This window comes from Rhinatrema bivittatum, chromosome 4 (genome assembly GCF_901001135.1).
Source record: "Rhinatrema bivittatum chromosome 4, aRhiBiv1.1, whole genome shotgun sequence".
Taxonomy (NCBI): domain Eukaryota; kingdom Metazoa; phylum Chordata; class Amphibia; order Gymnophiona; family Rhinatrematidae; genus Rhinatrema; species Rhinatrema bivittatum.
Genome location: NC_042618.1, coordinates 147,382,626 through 147,398,233, shown reverse-complemented (window position 1 = coordinate 147,398,233; position 15,608 = coordinate 147,382,626). Strand labels below are relative to the sequence as shown.

General features: G+C 43.5%; 1 protein-coding gene across 1 annotated transcript in view; it reads right to left on the bottom strand.

The window, feature by feature from the left end:
- SRP54 (signal recognition particle 54) overlaps nucleotides 1-15,608 on the bottom strand; it is a 141,061-nt gene that overhangs the window by 15,495 nt on the left and 109,958 nt on the right. Inside the window, exon 11 of the mRNA XM_029598953.1 lies at nucleotides 11,940-12,026. Within this exon, the coding sequence (XP_029454813.1) occupies nucleotides 11,940-12,026 (87 nt within the window). The remainder of the gene's footprint in view (nucleotides 1-11,939; nucleotides 12,027-15,608) is intronic.

Genomic DNA, 15,608 nt, shown 5'->3' with positions numbered 1-15,608 from the left:
TGTCAAATTTATTAAAAGTGGCGGGATTGGGGAGGGGTTTGGGCAGGATTAATGAAAATATGAGGCATTATCGCACCGTGCGATAGCGTGCATTATGTTATTGCACGCTTTTAATGCCAGAAATAACTATACCTTTTTTTTCCTGGCATTAAGCTGTGCGATATGTCCGATACAGCTGTAACACAATTGGCATTTTTGGGCATGAGGGGAGAGGGAGAGGGAAACTTTGGGGTGGCACCACCCTACACCACCATCAAAACCTCACCTCGAGTTACTAGCTACCCTCCTATAGTGATATAAATATTTGACTACTATGAAGGCCTTATAGTCTCTGTCACTCTCTATACACTACGTATGCGAAGCACTAAGGTAGCACGCGGTGCGGTAATTCTAAAATCATCATAGCCACGCCCTTTTTTCTTATCACAGGAGTTATCCATGCGAAAATTATAGCATTTTTATGTATCTAGGAGTCAGTGAGATGTGAGTAGGAAATACAAGTAATGCAAGGAAGGTAGACTACTACAGCAGGAACAACCATTGTCAGGATATTAGTAGAAATGATGGATTCAGGATTTCGAGATAACCTTTTTGTGAAGGGGACCAGAGACAACTGAGCAATTATTTGGGGAATGAAGGAAGAAAAGGAATACAATATTTAAAACAAATGATCTTCAGATATAGCACTATAATATAGCACTACACATACATGAAAAGCATTTCAGCCTGGCTAACTTTGGTGCTGGCTAGATTAAAGGAGACCATGCCAACTCAGATTACAACTCATGTATGCTATGCATGGCATCAGCATACATGAGAACTGCATAACCAGACTACAAATATTCCCCATTTTTCAGTTTAACATTTTACTTAATGCTATAATTCTATTTCACTCCCGTACATACTCATTGAAATGGCAGCACTGTTGCATTATTCTTTTTTTTTTTTCTATTTTCAAATTTTCCACAATTAAATCATGAAATACAGCTTTATGAGAATTTCGGTACATATTCCGGAATCATATTATTCTTTATCTTAAACAGAAACAAAAATAAAAAGGGGAAAAATTTTTTTCTTTCCGAATATATTCCTAAATATAAGAATTACGGAGGCAAGTACACATAGAACGAGTTTAAACAGAAATTTCAAGATATATTAAGTTAAGGAATAGGATAGGTGAGCAACCTAAATATACTTAATCGGTCACACAACAGGATTCTCTGGGGGATGGCCCATTAGAAAATCCCTCAGCTGTATAGGGTCAAAAAATACTGTTGCATTATTCTTGTGTATGTCTACTACATATTTTTAGTTGAAAAAGGAAGAAAGAAGGAACACAAATAAAGTACCTTGATGGAATTTCACTGATGTCAGATGCGCATCACCAATAACATGACTAGCTAAAATGCCGCTCCACTTTAAGTTTGTTTCTGCAATGGTGCTACATAAAATTTTGAAAAAGGGGTAACTTTTTTTTGTGTGTTAGTACTATTGCCATTCGCAACACACAATTACAGCCTGAGTAAGTAGCAGTTTTCCTTTCCATTGAAGGAGATAAAGCAGGAGAACTGTCACTCTGCACCAGAAGCCTCCCTGCCGGAGTACTGTATCCAGCTGCTGCTCAGCAGGAGACTTATTCCCTCTTAGAGGAGACATGCCTGAAGCACTGCATCACCAGATTTTGCTTCGTGTTCAGTTGCACCCCACCTGCTAGTTTCTGATGTTCAATGCTTCTTTTTCTTGAGGATGCACTTTTTTTCAGCGTTGATGTACTAGTAGCAGACCAAAAAGCAGGGATCTGAAGCAATGTTTTAGAATTAAGGACATTATATTCTAGCCAACAAAGTCAGCTTGGTTAAACTGCTACCTCATGGACACCCACTGGTAAAATAATGCACTATATTCCCCAAGAGAGAGGGATAAAATCATCACTTTTTAAATTCATTTATTCTTTTTACATCCTGGTAGTTTTCACTGCCAGTCAGTACAGGGCTTCAGTCAACCTTTTCAGGTGCCATGGAGTTTTCATTTGCAGCTACAGGATCTTCCTCCTCCCAATTATCAGCCATTGCAGCTATGGTCCTCTGTCAAGAGACACAGGCTATAGCTCCTTTTGGAGGCTGGTGCAAGCATGCCTTACTCTGGCCAGAAGGTGTACCTACAACACAGCCAGGGCACCCTCACCCCCAGGGTCTGTGAATGCTGCCTCTGAAGCATCCCCAGCCCCAGGAACTGGGTCCAGAATCAAACCCAGAGCTGTCACTTCGCCAGCCTACATAAACCAATCACTTTTAAATGAGGAGTAGTTTTTCCTTATAATTGTACAACTTTCTTCTGAATGCTGTGCATCCAGTTTTCCTGTGAACCCTACAAAGGTCCTCCAAGAAACTGAATAGAAAGACACATCTGTCTCACAGGCTCAGTAAAGGGGGTGGGGGTGGGGGGACAGAGAGCCAAGGCAGAGCAATAAAGCAAAATTGCTTACCTTGTTATAGGTGTTATCCCAGGACAGCAGGATGTAGTCCTCACACATGGGTGACGTCACTGACGGAGCCCTATTGCGGGAAAACTTTGTCAAAGTTTCTAGAAACTTTTGACTGGCACTGTGAGGCCACTGAGCATGCCCAGCATGCCATGATATTCTCTGCCACAGGGGTCTCTCTTCAGTCTCGTATGTAGCAATAAGCTTTAGCAAAAATAAAATAAAAGGTATGAGACCCAACTCCACGGGGTGGCGGGTGGGTTTCCTGAGGACTACATCCTGCTGTCCTGGGATAATACCTATTACAAGGTAAGCAATTTTGCTTTATCCCAGGACAAGCAGGATGCTAGTCCTCACATATGGGTGATTAGCAAGCTAGAGGCTGAGTCATTTTGTAGTGAAATAACACCGAAGTATTGTTGGTGAAAATGAGGCAGCCGAAGATCACAGCAGGTTGGATGTAGAAGGAGTTGGGATTAAACTGGAAACAAGTTCTTTAAGACATTGTCCATAGGCTGAATCTTGTCGTCCTTCTTTATCCAGACAGTAATGAGCTGCAAAGGTGTGAAGAGAACTCCATGTTGCTGCTTTACATATGTCAAGAATTGGCACTGAACGATAGTGTGCTACTGAGGTTGACATTGCTCTTACTGAATGCGCCTTTACTCGCCCATGGAGAGGAAGGCCTGCTTTTTCATAGCAAAACTGTATGCAATCTGCTAACCAGTTAGATAGAGTATGTTTACCCACTGCTTTACCCGGTTTGTTTGGATCAAAAGAAACAAAAAGAGTTGAGTGGATTGCCTTTGGACTGCAGTGCAGTTTAAGTAAAGAGCCAGTGCACGTTTACAGTCTAAGGTGTGTAAGGCTCGTTCTCCTTGATGAGAATGAGGTCTTGGAAAGAATGTGGGTAAAACTATGGATTGGTTCAAGTGGAATTCCATAACTATTTTGGGAAGGAATTTTGGATGCGTTCGGAAAGCCATTCTGTCATGAAGGAATTTTGTGTAAGGTGAGTACGTGACAAGTGCTTGTAACTCACTAACCCTTCTAGCTGATGTAATTGCTATTAGGAAGATAGTTTTCCATGTGAGAAATTTAAGATCACAGGAATTCATGGGTTCAAAAGGAGAAAGCATGAGTCTTGTTAAAACCACATTCAGGTCCCATTCTGTGGCTGGTGGCCGAATTGGTGATTTAAGGTGAGTTAAACCTCTCATAAGTCTACTGATGAGAGGTTGGTGGATATTGATGCAGCTCCCAGCTTGTTAGGGTAAGCCGAAATTGCACCCGTACAGATGAAGTCTGGAGACCAGAGTCTGAAAGGTGGTATAAATAATCTAATAGAGAAGTTGTGGGGCAGGTAAAAGGATCAATACTCTTTTGCTTGCACCAGAAAGTAAACCTTTTCCATTTCGAAGAATAGTTCTTTTGTGTTGAAGGTTTAAGTGAAGCTAGAAGCACTTGAGATACATTGGTTGAAAGATTGAGTGGTTGTAATATCAAGCTTTCAACATCCATGCTGTCAGGAAGAGGGATTGAAGGTTGGGATGGCGCAACTGACCCTGATCCTGAGATATGAGATTGGGATCTGAACCCAGGAGAATTGGATCTCTGATTGAGAGGTCTAGAAGTGTGGGAAACCATACTTGTCGAGGCCAATATGGGGCTATGAGTATCATAGACCCCTTGTCCTGTTGTTGCTTCACTAGAGTTTTGGTTATGAACGGTATTGGAGGATATGCGTATAGAAGGCTTAAGTTCCAAGGGCGAGCAAAGGCATCCTTGGCTGGCTAGTTCTTCTGTTTGCGTCACACCTGAATCACAAAGTGGACATATTTTGTTCTCTACACAAAGAGGTCTATTGTTGGTTGTCCCCAACGTTGAAAGATCCTGGTCGCTATTGAGGGATCCAGGGACCATTCGTGTGGTTGGAATTGACGACTGAGTCGATCCGCCAGTACATTGTGAATGCCTGCCAGATAAGTGGCCCGGAGAAACATTGAGTGTGTTAGGGCCCAAGTCCAAATCTGTGCATCTTCTTGACAAAGGAGATACGAGCCCGTATCTCCCTGCTTGTTGATGTACCTACATGGTTACTGTGTTGTCCATTTGGATCAGAACATTCTTGTGTGAAAGGCAGTCCTTGAAAGCATGAAGCGCATAACGTATAGCTCGAAGTTCCAGGAAATTTATTTGAAATGTTGCTTCGAGTTTTGTCCAAGTCCCCTGGGTTTGGAGATTGTTTATGTGAGCTCCCCAACCCAAGGTGGATGCATCTGTAGTTAAAGTAATCTGTGGGGCTGGTTGCTGGAAGGGTAGGCCCTTGCGCAAGCTGTCCTTGTTCGCCCACTATAGTAGAGATGAACATAGCTGGTGGGTGACATGAATTGGAGAATGTAGTGGTTGAATGGCTTGGATCCATTGTGATCTTAGAGTCCATTGGGTTACTCTCATGGTGAGCTGTGCCATAGGAGTGACATGAACTGTGGAGGCCACGTGGCCTAGTAAGGTTAGAAACTGATGAGCTGTTGCTTGCTTCTTTGAACATAGCGAGTTTGCCAAAAGGGAAAGTGTGGTCGCTCGATCCTCTGGTAGAAAAGCCCTTGAGAGTATGGTGTTCAATTCTGCTCCTATGAATTGAAGCAGGTGAGATGGAGTGAGATGGAACTTTTGATAAATGATGAGAAAGCCCATCGAGTGAAGTAGAGTAATTGTTCGATTGAGAGAAGTGAGAGCTCCTTGTAGAGATTGACTTCTGAAGAGCCAGTCGTCTAAATAGGGAAAGACATGGACACTTTCATTGTGAAAGTGTGCTGCTATTACTGCCAGACATTTGGTGAATACTCTGGGAGCAAAGGCAAGTCCGAAAGGTAGTACTCTGTATTGGAAATGATGATCCACCATGAAGCGCAGATACTTGCGATGAGGAGGGAAATTGGAATGTGAGCGTGTCTTGAAGATCCAGAGAACAAAGCCAGTCTCCTGTTTGAAGATGTGGAAGCATGGTGCCTAGAGAAACCATCCTGAACTTTTTCTTCAGAAATTTGTTGAGATTTCTGAGGTCTAGGATGGGACGTAGGCCTCCGGTTTTCTTTGGAATGAGGAAATAACGGGAATAGAATCCTCTGCCCTTCTGAGACTGGGGTACAGGCTCTACAGCCCTGGCTCTCAGAAGGGTGGATAATTCTACTTGCAATTGGAGGATGTGATTTTCGCTGAGAGAGAAAGGTCTCGGAAGAAAATCTGTTGGAATTGAGAGGAAATTGAGTTGGTAACCCACATATTATTGCAAGTACCCATTGGTCTGTTATTGGAATCCAATTGTTGTAAAACCAGGATACTCTACCTCCTACCAGAAGTTCTGGCTGAGGATTGGAGAGGAAGCTGTGTTCTCTGGGAGTGGCCTCAAAAGCCAGCAGCAGGCCCTGTCTGTGGCGTCGGTTGAGGCCTAGTCGCCCTAGGTTGTCTGGGCTGAGGTCTTTGCTGTGTTCTAGAAGACCTGGTCCTAGATGCAGGAGGGTAGTACTGTCTTTGTCTATAAAAAGGTCTTCTAGTCTCTTTTCGTTGAGGCCTGTGGGATCGAGGAAAGCTGTCTCAGGGTTTCAGTATTTTCTTTTAATTGAGCAACTGCATCCTGGACTTTGGATCCAAAGAGGTTATCTCCTAGGCATGGCAGATCTACTAATTTATCCTGGACTTCAGGCCTGAGGTCTGAGGCTTTAAGCCATGCCCAACACCTGGCACCGATCCCAGATGCAGCTACTCTGGAAGCTGTCTCAAACCCGTCATAGGCTGCGTGTACTTCATGTTTGCCTGCCTCCAGCCCTTTGTGGATGATGGCTTGGGCTGCTTCTTGATATTGTGATCGAAGAGATGGAATTAATTCTTGCATTTGCTTCCACAAATCTCTTTGATATTGGGTCATGTAAAGTTGATATGAAGATATTCTCGAATTTAACATGGCCCCCTTGGTAGACCTTCCGTCCCAGGGAATCTAAAAATCTATGATCTTTTCCTGAGGGATTTGAGGAATGCGGCCTAATTCTTTTGGATTGTTTTTTCCTTGGATCTGGTGGAGATGGATCAGACAAACTCTTCAGATGAGGTATCTGATTGTGTATCGCTCCGTCATATGGATCTTGGACTTGCGGAGAAATTGTGGAAGTCTTAGGCGGTGGAGGAATTCCTGAAGGTCCTGGTAATGGATCCTCAATAGGTGACTCCTCAGTATGCTCTTCCTGTGGATTAGAGCAGCGGTTCTCAACCGGTGTGTCGAGACACCCTAGTGTGTCGCCAAGCACCGGCTAGTGTGTCACGTGCTCCGGGTCTCTCCCGCTGCTCTTTCTTCCTTGCTGCCGTTGCCGCCGGGCTATCAGCATGTTCAAGCCCAGCGGGAACGGCAGCAGCGCTACAAGAAGCTGTGGCGCTTATGCTGGCCTTTTCTTCTTCCCGCGCGCCCCCCCCTCCTGTGACCCGGAACAGGAAATGATACGCGGTGCGCGGGAAGGAGAAAGAGCCGGCCCGTGCCGCGTGATAAAGTAGCAGCGGCAGCATCATCGGCCCCCGGGCAATCGAAGCAGCCAGTAATTGAGAAAGGAGACAGCAGCAAGAGCCTCCCGCGGCCGATGGGATTCTACTTTCTTGGCTTGCGGGGGCTGGAGGAGGAGGCTGCTGCAGCTACCATTTGTGCTCCCGGGGGGGGGGGGGGGGGGGGAGGGAGGAAGTGAGTGAGAGAGAGAAAGAAGCAGCCAGCCTGCGTGTGATTGAGAGCACGTTTGTGAGTGAGAGAAACTGGTCAGAGAGTTGATGTGGTGTATGTGTGAGAGACAATGAAAGTGACTGCTCAAGGAGATGACTGATATGTATGTGAGAGTGTGAGACAGTCAAGGAAGTGACTGGTGTGTGTGTGTGTGAGAGAGAGAGAGAGAAAAAGCACTGAAGTGAGAAATCTGGGTATGTGAGAAAGCATGGGCGTAAGAAGCCTGGTGTTGGGGGGGGGGAGGGGGTGTGTGTGAAAAAAAGCATGGGAGTGGGAAGCCTGTGTGTGTGTGCATGCGTGAGAGCGAGAGACTGATTGGTAAGGTGACGGGGTGTGTGAGAGAAAGAGACTGGTGCGTGTGAATATGAGAGAAAGAATGTGATTCAGGGAATGAGAAGCCTGTGCAGTGGAAAGTGAGCACGGAAATGAGAGAGAGACTGGTGTGTGTGTGTGTGTGTGTGTGTGTGTGTGTGTATGTGTGTGTAAGAGAGAAAGTGATTATGGGAATGAGAAGCCTGTGCATGTGAAGAGAGTGAGCATGGGAGTGAGAAACCTGGGTGTGTGTGAGACACAGCATGTGAGGGAGAAGCCTGTATATGTAAGACAGAACATGGAAGTGGGAAGCCTGTGTGTGTATGCATGAGAGAGATCAGGTGACTTGTGTGTGTGTGAGAGAAAGAAAGTGATTATAGAAATGAGAAGCCTGTGCATGTGGAGAGAACAAGCATGGGAGACTGGTGTGTGTGAGACAGAGAAAGTGATTATGAGAGTGAGAAGCCCGTATATGTAAGTAGAACACGGAAGTGGGAAGCCTGTGTGTGTGTGTGTGTGTATGGCATGAGAGAAACTGTTCAGGAAGGTGGCTGGTGTGTGTGTCAAAGACTGGGAGATGATTAGTGTGTGAGAGACAGAAACTGGTCATGGGGGCATGACTGGTATGGTGTGTGTGTGTGAGACATGGGCATTAAGTAAGAGGACCATGATTATAGAGCTTAGCCACTACTGCTGCTTCTGGTGTGTGCCACGGCCTGCATGGAAGAGGAGCAGGAGAGCTGCTGGAGGGGGTAAGTAAAGGTGGGTTTTTAAGTTTATTTTTCTTGATTGACTGCCATTTTAATTATTTAATATTATGTGATGTGTCTGCTTTTTTTGAAATATTTTATTGGTGTTTGGAGAATTTTTTAATAGTTTTTATGAGTTTTTAATTGTTGGATGTTATTCTGTTCATAGCTGTTTAGAAACATTTATTCTGCTTATTAGTATAGTTTTACAATTATTTCTGTGTGGGGATCTATAGCTGCTTGCTAGTTCTGTTTTCCTAATAAGAGGTGTATTGGTTTTTAGGGCCTGATTTAATATTTATAGTGTTGCCTTTTCATAGATAGGGTTGCTCCTATTTGAGTGTATTCCATAATACAGGTGTAAATGTGTGTGGATTAGTTTATGTGCATTACTACAGACCCTGGGAGTATGTTAGGTCGGTTCTGTGTCTGTTACTGAGATGAGATATTTTACTAGCATGTAAGTGTTTGTATCTGTCTTATTTGTTGTGTTTTCTCAAGAGGACATGCATTGGTGGTAAACTGCTGTCTTTTCATAAGTAGGGCTATTGAGCCTGGAAGTAGAAGGAGTTTGAGTTGCTGTTACTGAGATGACACCAGAACATCTTTTTTGTAGGGTGAGTTGTATGGGGAATGTCATAATTCTGCTTTACATCCATTATTGTGGGTCAGGGGGGTTCCCGTGGATGCAAACTGTATTTTTACATCTAGCCCCGTGACGATCATGGGTCAGTGTGTCACGCATGTGAGAACCATCTGTCAGGTGTGTCCCGACAGAAAAAAGGTTGAGAACCACTGGATTAGAGGGAAGATAATCGAGCAGATCATGATATTTTTTCATTAAGATCTGATATAGTGCTGACTCTGGGCGTCCTGGATCCCCAGGAAGGAGTGGCACCGATGGTGATGGCGTTGGAACCGAAGATGGGGTTGTCTTCGGTGGTCGCTTTGAAGTCACCGTAGTTGTCATCTATTTAGGCCCCGGCATAGATGCAATTATTGACATCGGCGCCGGCATCAACAGGGTCGTCGCATCGGTATGGTGACCGGTGTTGGTGGGATCACCGACATTAGCAAAGATACTGGCATCAGTTCGAGAACCGGCATCTGTGACGTCACCGGCACAGTCACCGGAATAGGTGTCTGTTCCTTCAAGGCCTGGATCACCGCTTGTCTTATAAACATAGACAATTCCTGCGATACAGCTGGGGTAGATGGAGCAGCTGTATGTGGTGGCGGTGTGAGTGTTGATAATACCTCCACAGATCCCTGTGTAGGTTCGATCGATGATGTAGGCCCCGACGCTGGTAGCAGAGTTTCCTGATGCTTTTGCCGTTTAGCAGTCGGTTCCCCCGGGGAGAGGGTTAACGCTGAAGTCTGTGCGTGTCGATATCGGTGCCTATGTTTGGGCCTATGCTCGACTACCGACCTTATCAATGCCGAAGTCTATGGCGATGCTTGATCTCCCGATCCTTCCAGATGAAGTTTTTTCAGCAAAACATTTTTGGAAACTCCTGCTGGGGACGATATCGATGTTGAAGGAGAAGGAAGAAGCTGAAGGTGAAAGATGTTCCATTTTCTCCTGTCTAAGTTTTCTTTCTTTGGGAGTCATCTCTGCCCATTGAGGGATGAGACATCGTGTTTATTTCCCAAACAGAGAATGCACTCTCAAGGTGTGGATCTGTTATTGACATTGTCCTATTACATATCGGACATTTTTAAAATCCTGAAGCCATCTTTTCACCAACAGCCGTCGATGAAAAGAGGGGAAAATACTGAGAGAGAAAGTTTTTACTTGAAGTAAAAACAAGACTAAGATTTCTCACCAGCCGGTGGAAATATGAGAGATCCCTTATGGGAGAAAATCTTTTGAAAAATAAATGACTTTCTAGTCAGTAAGTCTGTGAGAAAAACTCACAGGGCTCCTCACTTCACGATGCTTACAGCAGCGCGGAAAAACAAAGACTGAAGTGAGACCCCTGTGGCAGAGAATATCATGGCATGCTGGGCATGCTCAGTGACCTCACAGTGCCAGTCAAAAGTTTCTAGAAACTTTGACAGAAAGTTTTCCCGCAATAGGGCTCCGTCAGTGACATCACCCATGTGTGAGGACTAGCATCCTGCTTGTCCTGGGATAAATATTTTTTTGGGCCATGTATCAGCGGAATAATTTCATCTTTTTTTATCCAATACAATTGCATTCATTTATTATAGATAAATCCCAATGATTTTTGGGAGGGGAGGTTTATTTATTTTTTTCTTTTCTTAAGTGTTAGCTCCCCCATGTAATGTGGACTTGATAAGTTTACCTGTTGAATTGGCTTTATTGTGAGTATGTTCTTGCATCTTATATTTTTTGGTTGTGTGTTATGTAAAGTATAAAGAAATAAAAATAGTATATGCCAAAAAATTATTTTTTATGTTCCAAATTACAGAAAAATTTGCGTTCCTTTGTCTTTTTGAGATAATATGATGCTATATTGTAGTACTGTACACATCCTAGGGGTGCATTCCATCCCTGGAACAAATTCTTAAACAGCAAGAATGGGAATACTACAAAATTAGAGCATTTTTGTTGTTTTATATTATTATTTTAAAAAAAGCATTAATATTCCTGCTAAAAAAAATAAAATAAAAAATGAAGTTCTCTTGTGGTAATGTTTCCAAATAGGGTGTTTTGTGCATACCTTGACAAGAATAAGCTTCACTCATAAGCCATGGTACGCAGACTTTGAGCATAGTCCCACTAGTGCTTGCCTCAGTATTTGAATTGTGCCACAAAAGAGCATCCTTGTGGAGTTCATAAAATGAAATACTGTATGTATAGGCAGCATATTCAGGCATGATTCCTCTTTCTTCCAGTTTTTGGCATGCTCTCTTTGTGAACCCTCCCGATTAAAATATAGGGTATATGGCATAAGAACAGAGGGTCATTATCTCATTTTTATCTTCAGGGGTCCACATAATTGTATATCTTCCTCTTCGAGTTTTCATTAATTGTTATGGTCTGTCTCCTGCTGCATTGGGTCCACAAATGGTTTGCTATGGTCTACGGCCGTACCAAGGATTTTATCTTCACCTGAAAGCTCTGTATTATCACTACCATCATTAGTCCTAATGCTGAAGCTAAAGGTGGGCACCTTTTTATCCCTGGTAACGTGCGGTCAGTGGACTTTTTCTCTTTGCTTCCTTTCATACTTCAGTAGTAGTGGTTGCCTTGCTCAGATTTTAATTAGATATTTTACAAAGTCAACATGTGAACATGCTCAGCAAGACTTTATGAGGGAAATTTACTTTATTCAATTCTTCTTTCCTCCTCAGATGTTCTTTACAAGCTGCTGAGTGGTTGCAGGTGGTTAGCATACATTTCAGTGAATCTGAACACAATTTTCCTCTTCATGGACAGGTTCTGGCAAACAGTCAGAACAGCCTGATATAAAACATTCAAAGCAGCATTCCAGCTTTCCTAAAAACTATTTTTTTTGTTAAAGAACATACCTACAGGGCAATTATTGGCACCAGGTTCAAAATAGGACAAAATGAGGCACAGAGAGCATATAGTATGAAGCAAGACAATGAGTCCCATCTTCCTTCCACAAACTTATGGAATCAGAGGGCGGGTTTCATGACTTACCATGCTTGAGCTTCTCAATGAGGGCTTCATTATCATCCAGCTTCAACTCATTGACTTTGTCTATCAACCCTTCAATGTCCCCCATACCTGAAGGACAAAACGCAAGAGAACATTTTGACTGTAGAAGCTCTGTGGATGGCTGCAAATAACTTCTAAACTTCCTCCCCCACCCTCCCACCCCCAACCTTTAACAAGCAAACAAAGTTTAGCTAAACTGGGCAAAGATACAAAAAATATCTAGTGAAGAAATAATATATACCATGTACATAACGAGATCTTTGCAAGTAGTATAATTTATTTATTTAAAATTATTTATACCCTGCACCCTCCAAAGTTCGGGGCAAGTAAGATTACATACACAATTATTAAAAACAAAATAAAAACAAGCAATGAAATAAACGAGTCATTTGACTGCGTTATGTGCATGCCAACAGATATCAAAATAGGGCATGTCAGGGACATTATTGCTGGGTGGATGTCAGGCTAGCCGCAAACAGATGTGTTTGAAAGCCATCCTAAATGCCTTCGAGCCGCTGAGAGTGCATAAGCACCGTGAGAGAGAATTCCAAAGAGTCGGGGCGGCAAGTAAGAAGGCTCTCATGTGTTATTGATAGTCTGGCAGAATGTAGGGAGAGGATTTCCAAGAGTGACTGGGAAGAGGAGCAGAGTGTTTATGTTGGAAGATGAAATTACTTCTTACTTGATAATTTCCTTTCCTCTAAGGAAGACATGCCAATCCACACTGCTGGGGGTCATGCACTCCTACCAGCAGTTGGAGACGGAGACAACTGATTCGCTGATGTCATTGACATTCAGCCCTGCCCTAACATCAGCCTGCCAGTATCTCTAGAAAAGCAAACTGTAGATAACCAATTATACTTGAACCATGACTATTAACAGCCAGCACCTTGTTACTTCCAGCCAACTCGGAAGTACCGAACTCAATAAAGAATATTAACTACAACTGATTATATAGGCTGGTACTTCACTTACCAGTGCTTCAAGCGACCCCTGAAAGAAATGAAACCGAAAACACCACAAATAGGCAACCCAGGGCAGAATTGTGGATTGACCAGCCTTCCTTAGAAGAAAGGAAATTATCAGGAAAGTAATTTCACCTTAAGCCGCACTCAAGCAGGCCAATCCACATCAGTGGGATGTACCAAAGCTATTTCCGAAATGGGTGACAGGCTGCCTGCGCTCCAATCAACACCGTCCAGCAAAGGCCATGTCCTCTTGAGCTTTAATATCCAAGTGGTAATACATGGAGAAAGTATGTAAGGAGGAACATGTTGCTGCCCAGCAAATCTCGGAAAGAGACAACAATCTAATCTTGCCTAGGCAATGGTTCCTCTGCATATACAGAGGCTGCTGTGATAACCTCTGTAACCCAGCGGGCCACTGTAGCCCGCAACGCCATACTCCTTGTCTACCTCTACTATGAAGAACGAACAGCTCATCAGTCTTCTGCAAGGAGCAGTGGACCCTCAGGGACCTTAACAGATGTCACATCATATGTAAGGCATGCAATGGCTTCTTGCTCATCTCTTTCCTTGTCCAGGCCAGCAGGAAAATAAACCAAAGTGGACCTCTACCACTACCTTCGGCAAAAAAGAAGATACAGTCCTCCGCCTCTGAAGTTATTCACAGAAAAATCTCATGGCAAGAAGGAGCCTTTAGCTCAAAAACGTACTTCGCCAAACCTATAACAACCAGGAACACATATTTGCAAGGTAAGTAGTCGCAAGGGGAGATCATGCAGTGGCTGAAAGTTAGGGGCCTGCCAAAAATCTCAACACCAGGTTGAGATCCCAAAGTGGCACCAACAGATGCAAAGGAGGATGTAGATATTAGACTTCCTTCAAAAATCTAGAATCATCATAAGAACATAAGAAATTGCCATACTGGGTCAAGATCAAGGGTCCATCAAGCCTAGTATCCTGTTTCCAACCAGTGACCAATCCAGGTAACAAGTACCTGGCAAGTACCCATACACTAAGTAGATCCCATGCTACTGAGGCCAGTAAAAGTAGTGGCTATTCTCTAAGTCAGCTTGATTAATAGCAGTTAATGGATTTCTCCTCCAAGAACTTATCCAAACCTTTTTAAACCCAGCTACACTAACTGTACTAACCACATCCTCTGGCAACAAATTCCAGAGCTTAATAGTGTGTTGAGTGAAAAAGAATTTTAAAATGTGCTACTTGCTAACTTCATGGAGTGCCCGCTAGTCCTCCTATTAGCTGAAAAGAGTAAAATAACCGATTCACATTTACCCATTCTAGACCTCTCATGATTTTAAAGATCTCTATCATATCCCCCCTCAGCTGTCTTCTCCAAGTTCAACAAGCCCTAACCTCTTTAGCCTTTCCTCAGAGGGGAGCTGTTCCATCCCCTTTATCATTTTGGTCACCCTTCTCTGTACCTTCTCCATTGCAATTATATTTTTTTTGAGATGCGGCAACCAGAATTGCACACAGCACTCAAGGTGTGGTCTCACCATGGAGCGATAGAGGCATTATGACATTTTCCGTTTTATTCACCATTCTCCTCCTAATAATTCCTAACATTCTGTTCCCTTTTTTTTTTTAAACTGCCGCAGCACACTGAGCCGATGATTTCAATGTATTATCCACTATGATACCTAGATCTTTCCTGGGTGGTAGCTCCTAATATGGAACAAGCCAATGCTGCAACCTGAACCTTCAAGGTGTTTAGGGTCAGACCCTGCAGAAACTCTAGAATTAGTGGCATTTCCACTCAGAGGGTGACAATCTCTCACCCCACACCAACTTTTGAACACTCTCCAAACCCTGGTATAAGCCAGAGGATATAGAAAACTTCCTAACTCGAAGCAGTGTGGACACCACTGCCAGAAAATAACCATTTCTCAGCCTCTTAAGGGCCAAACTGTAATTGATCCGAACTTTTGTATACAAATCGGCCCCAGTCATAAAGATCCTTTTTTGATCAGCAGCCTCATAGGACTGCTTATCAGTAAATGTTGGAGGTCCACATATCAAGGTCTCCGTGGTCAATCTGCTGCCATCAGAAGTCTTGGGATGACTCACATTCCTCCATATTATTCTGCCGATTATCGGCTAAGAAGGGAATACATACAGCATCTCACTCTGCAGTCACTGTTTAACAAGAGTATCGATTCCCAATATCCTCGGGACCGTTCTGTGAGTGTAGAACCACTATACCTTCGTGTTGTTGCAATTCGCTATCAGATCCAGATAAGGCTGATCCCATTAACAGACTATGAACTAAAAGGCATCGTCCACCAGCTCCCACTCTTGGATCTAAGGCATGTCTTCTGAGAAATTGGCCTCACATGGTCTGTCCTTGCAATGTGAAAGGGTGATAGCATCTGTATATGTTGCTCTGCCCATTCCATGATAGCATCTATTTCCATCATCTGATGATTCTGGTTCCACCCTAATGGTTTACGTAGACAACTGTCATGGCATTGTCTGACATCACCCTTACCGCTCGGCCTGTCAGCTGCTCGGTGAACTGTAGGCATGCCAAGTGAAACACACAAGCTTTCAATCGATTGATGATTCACTGTCATTCCTCAGAATTCCACCAATCTTACACTATTAACTCTTGGCAGTGAATCCCCTAAACCAGGAGGCTCACATCCGTTCTGAGCACCAATCATTT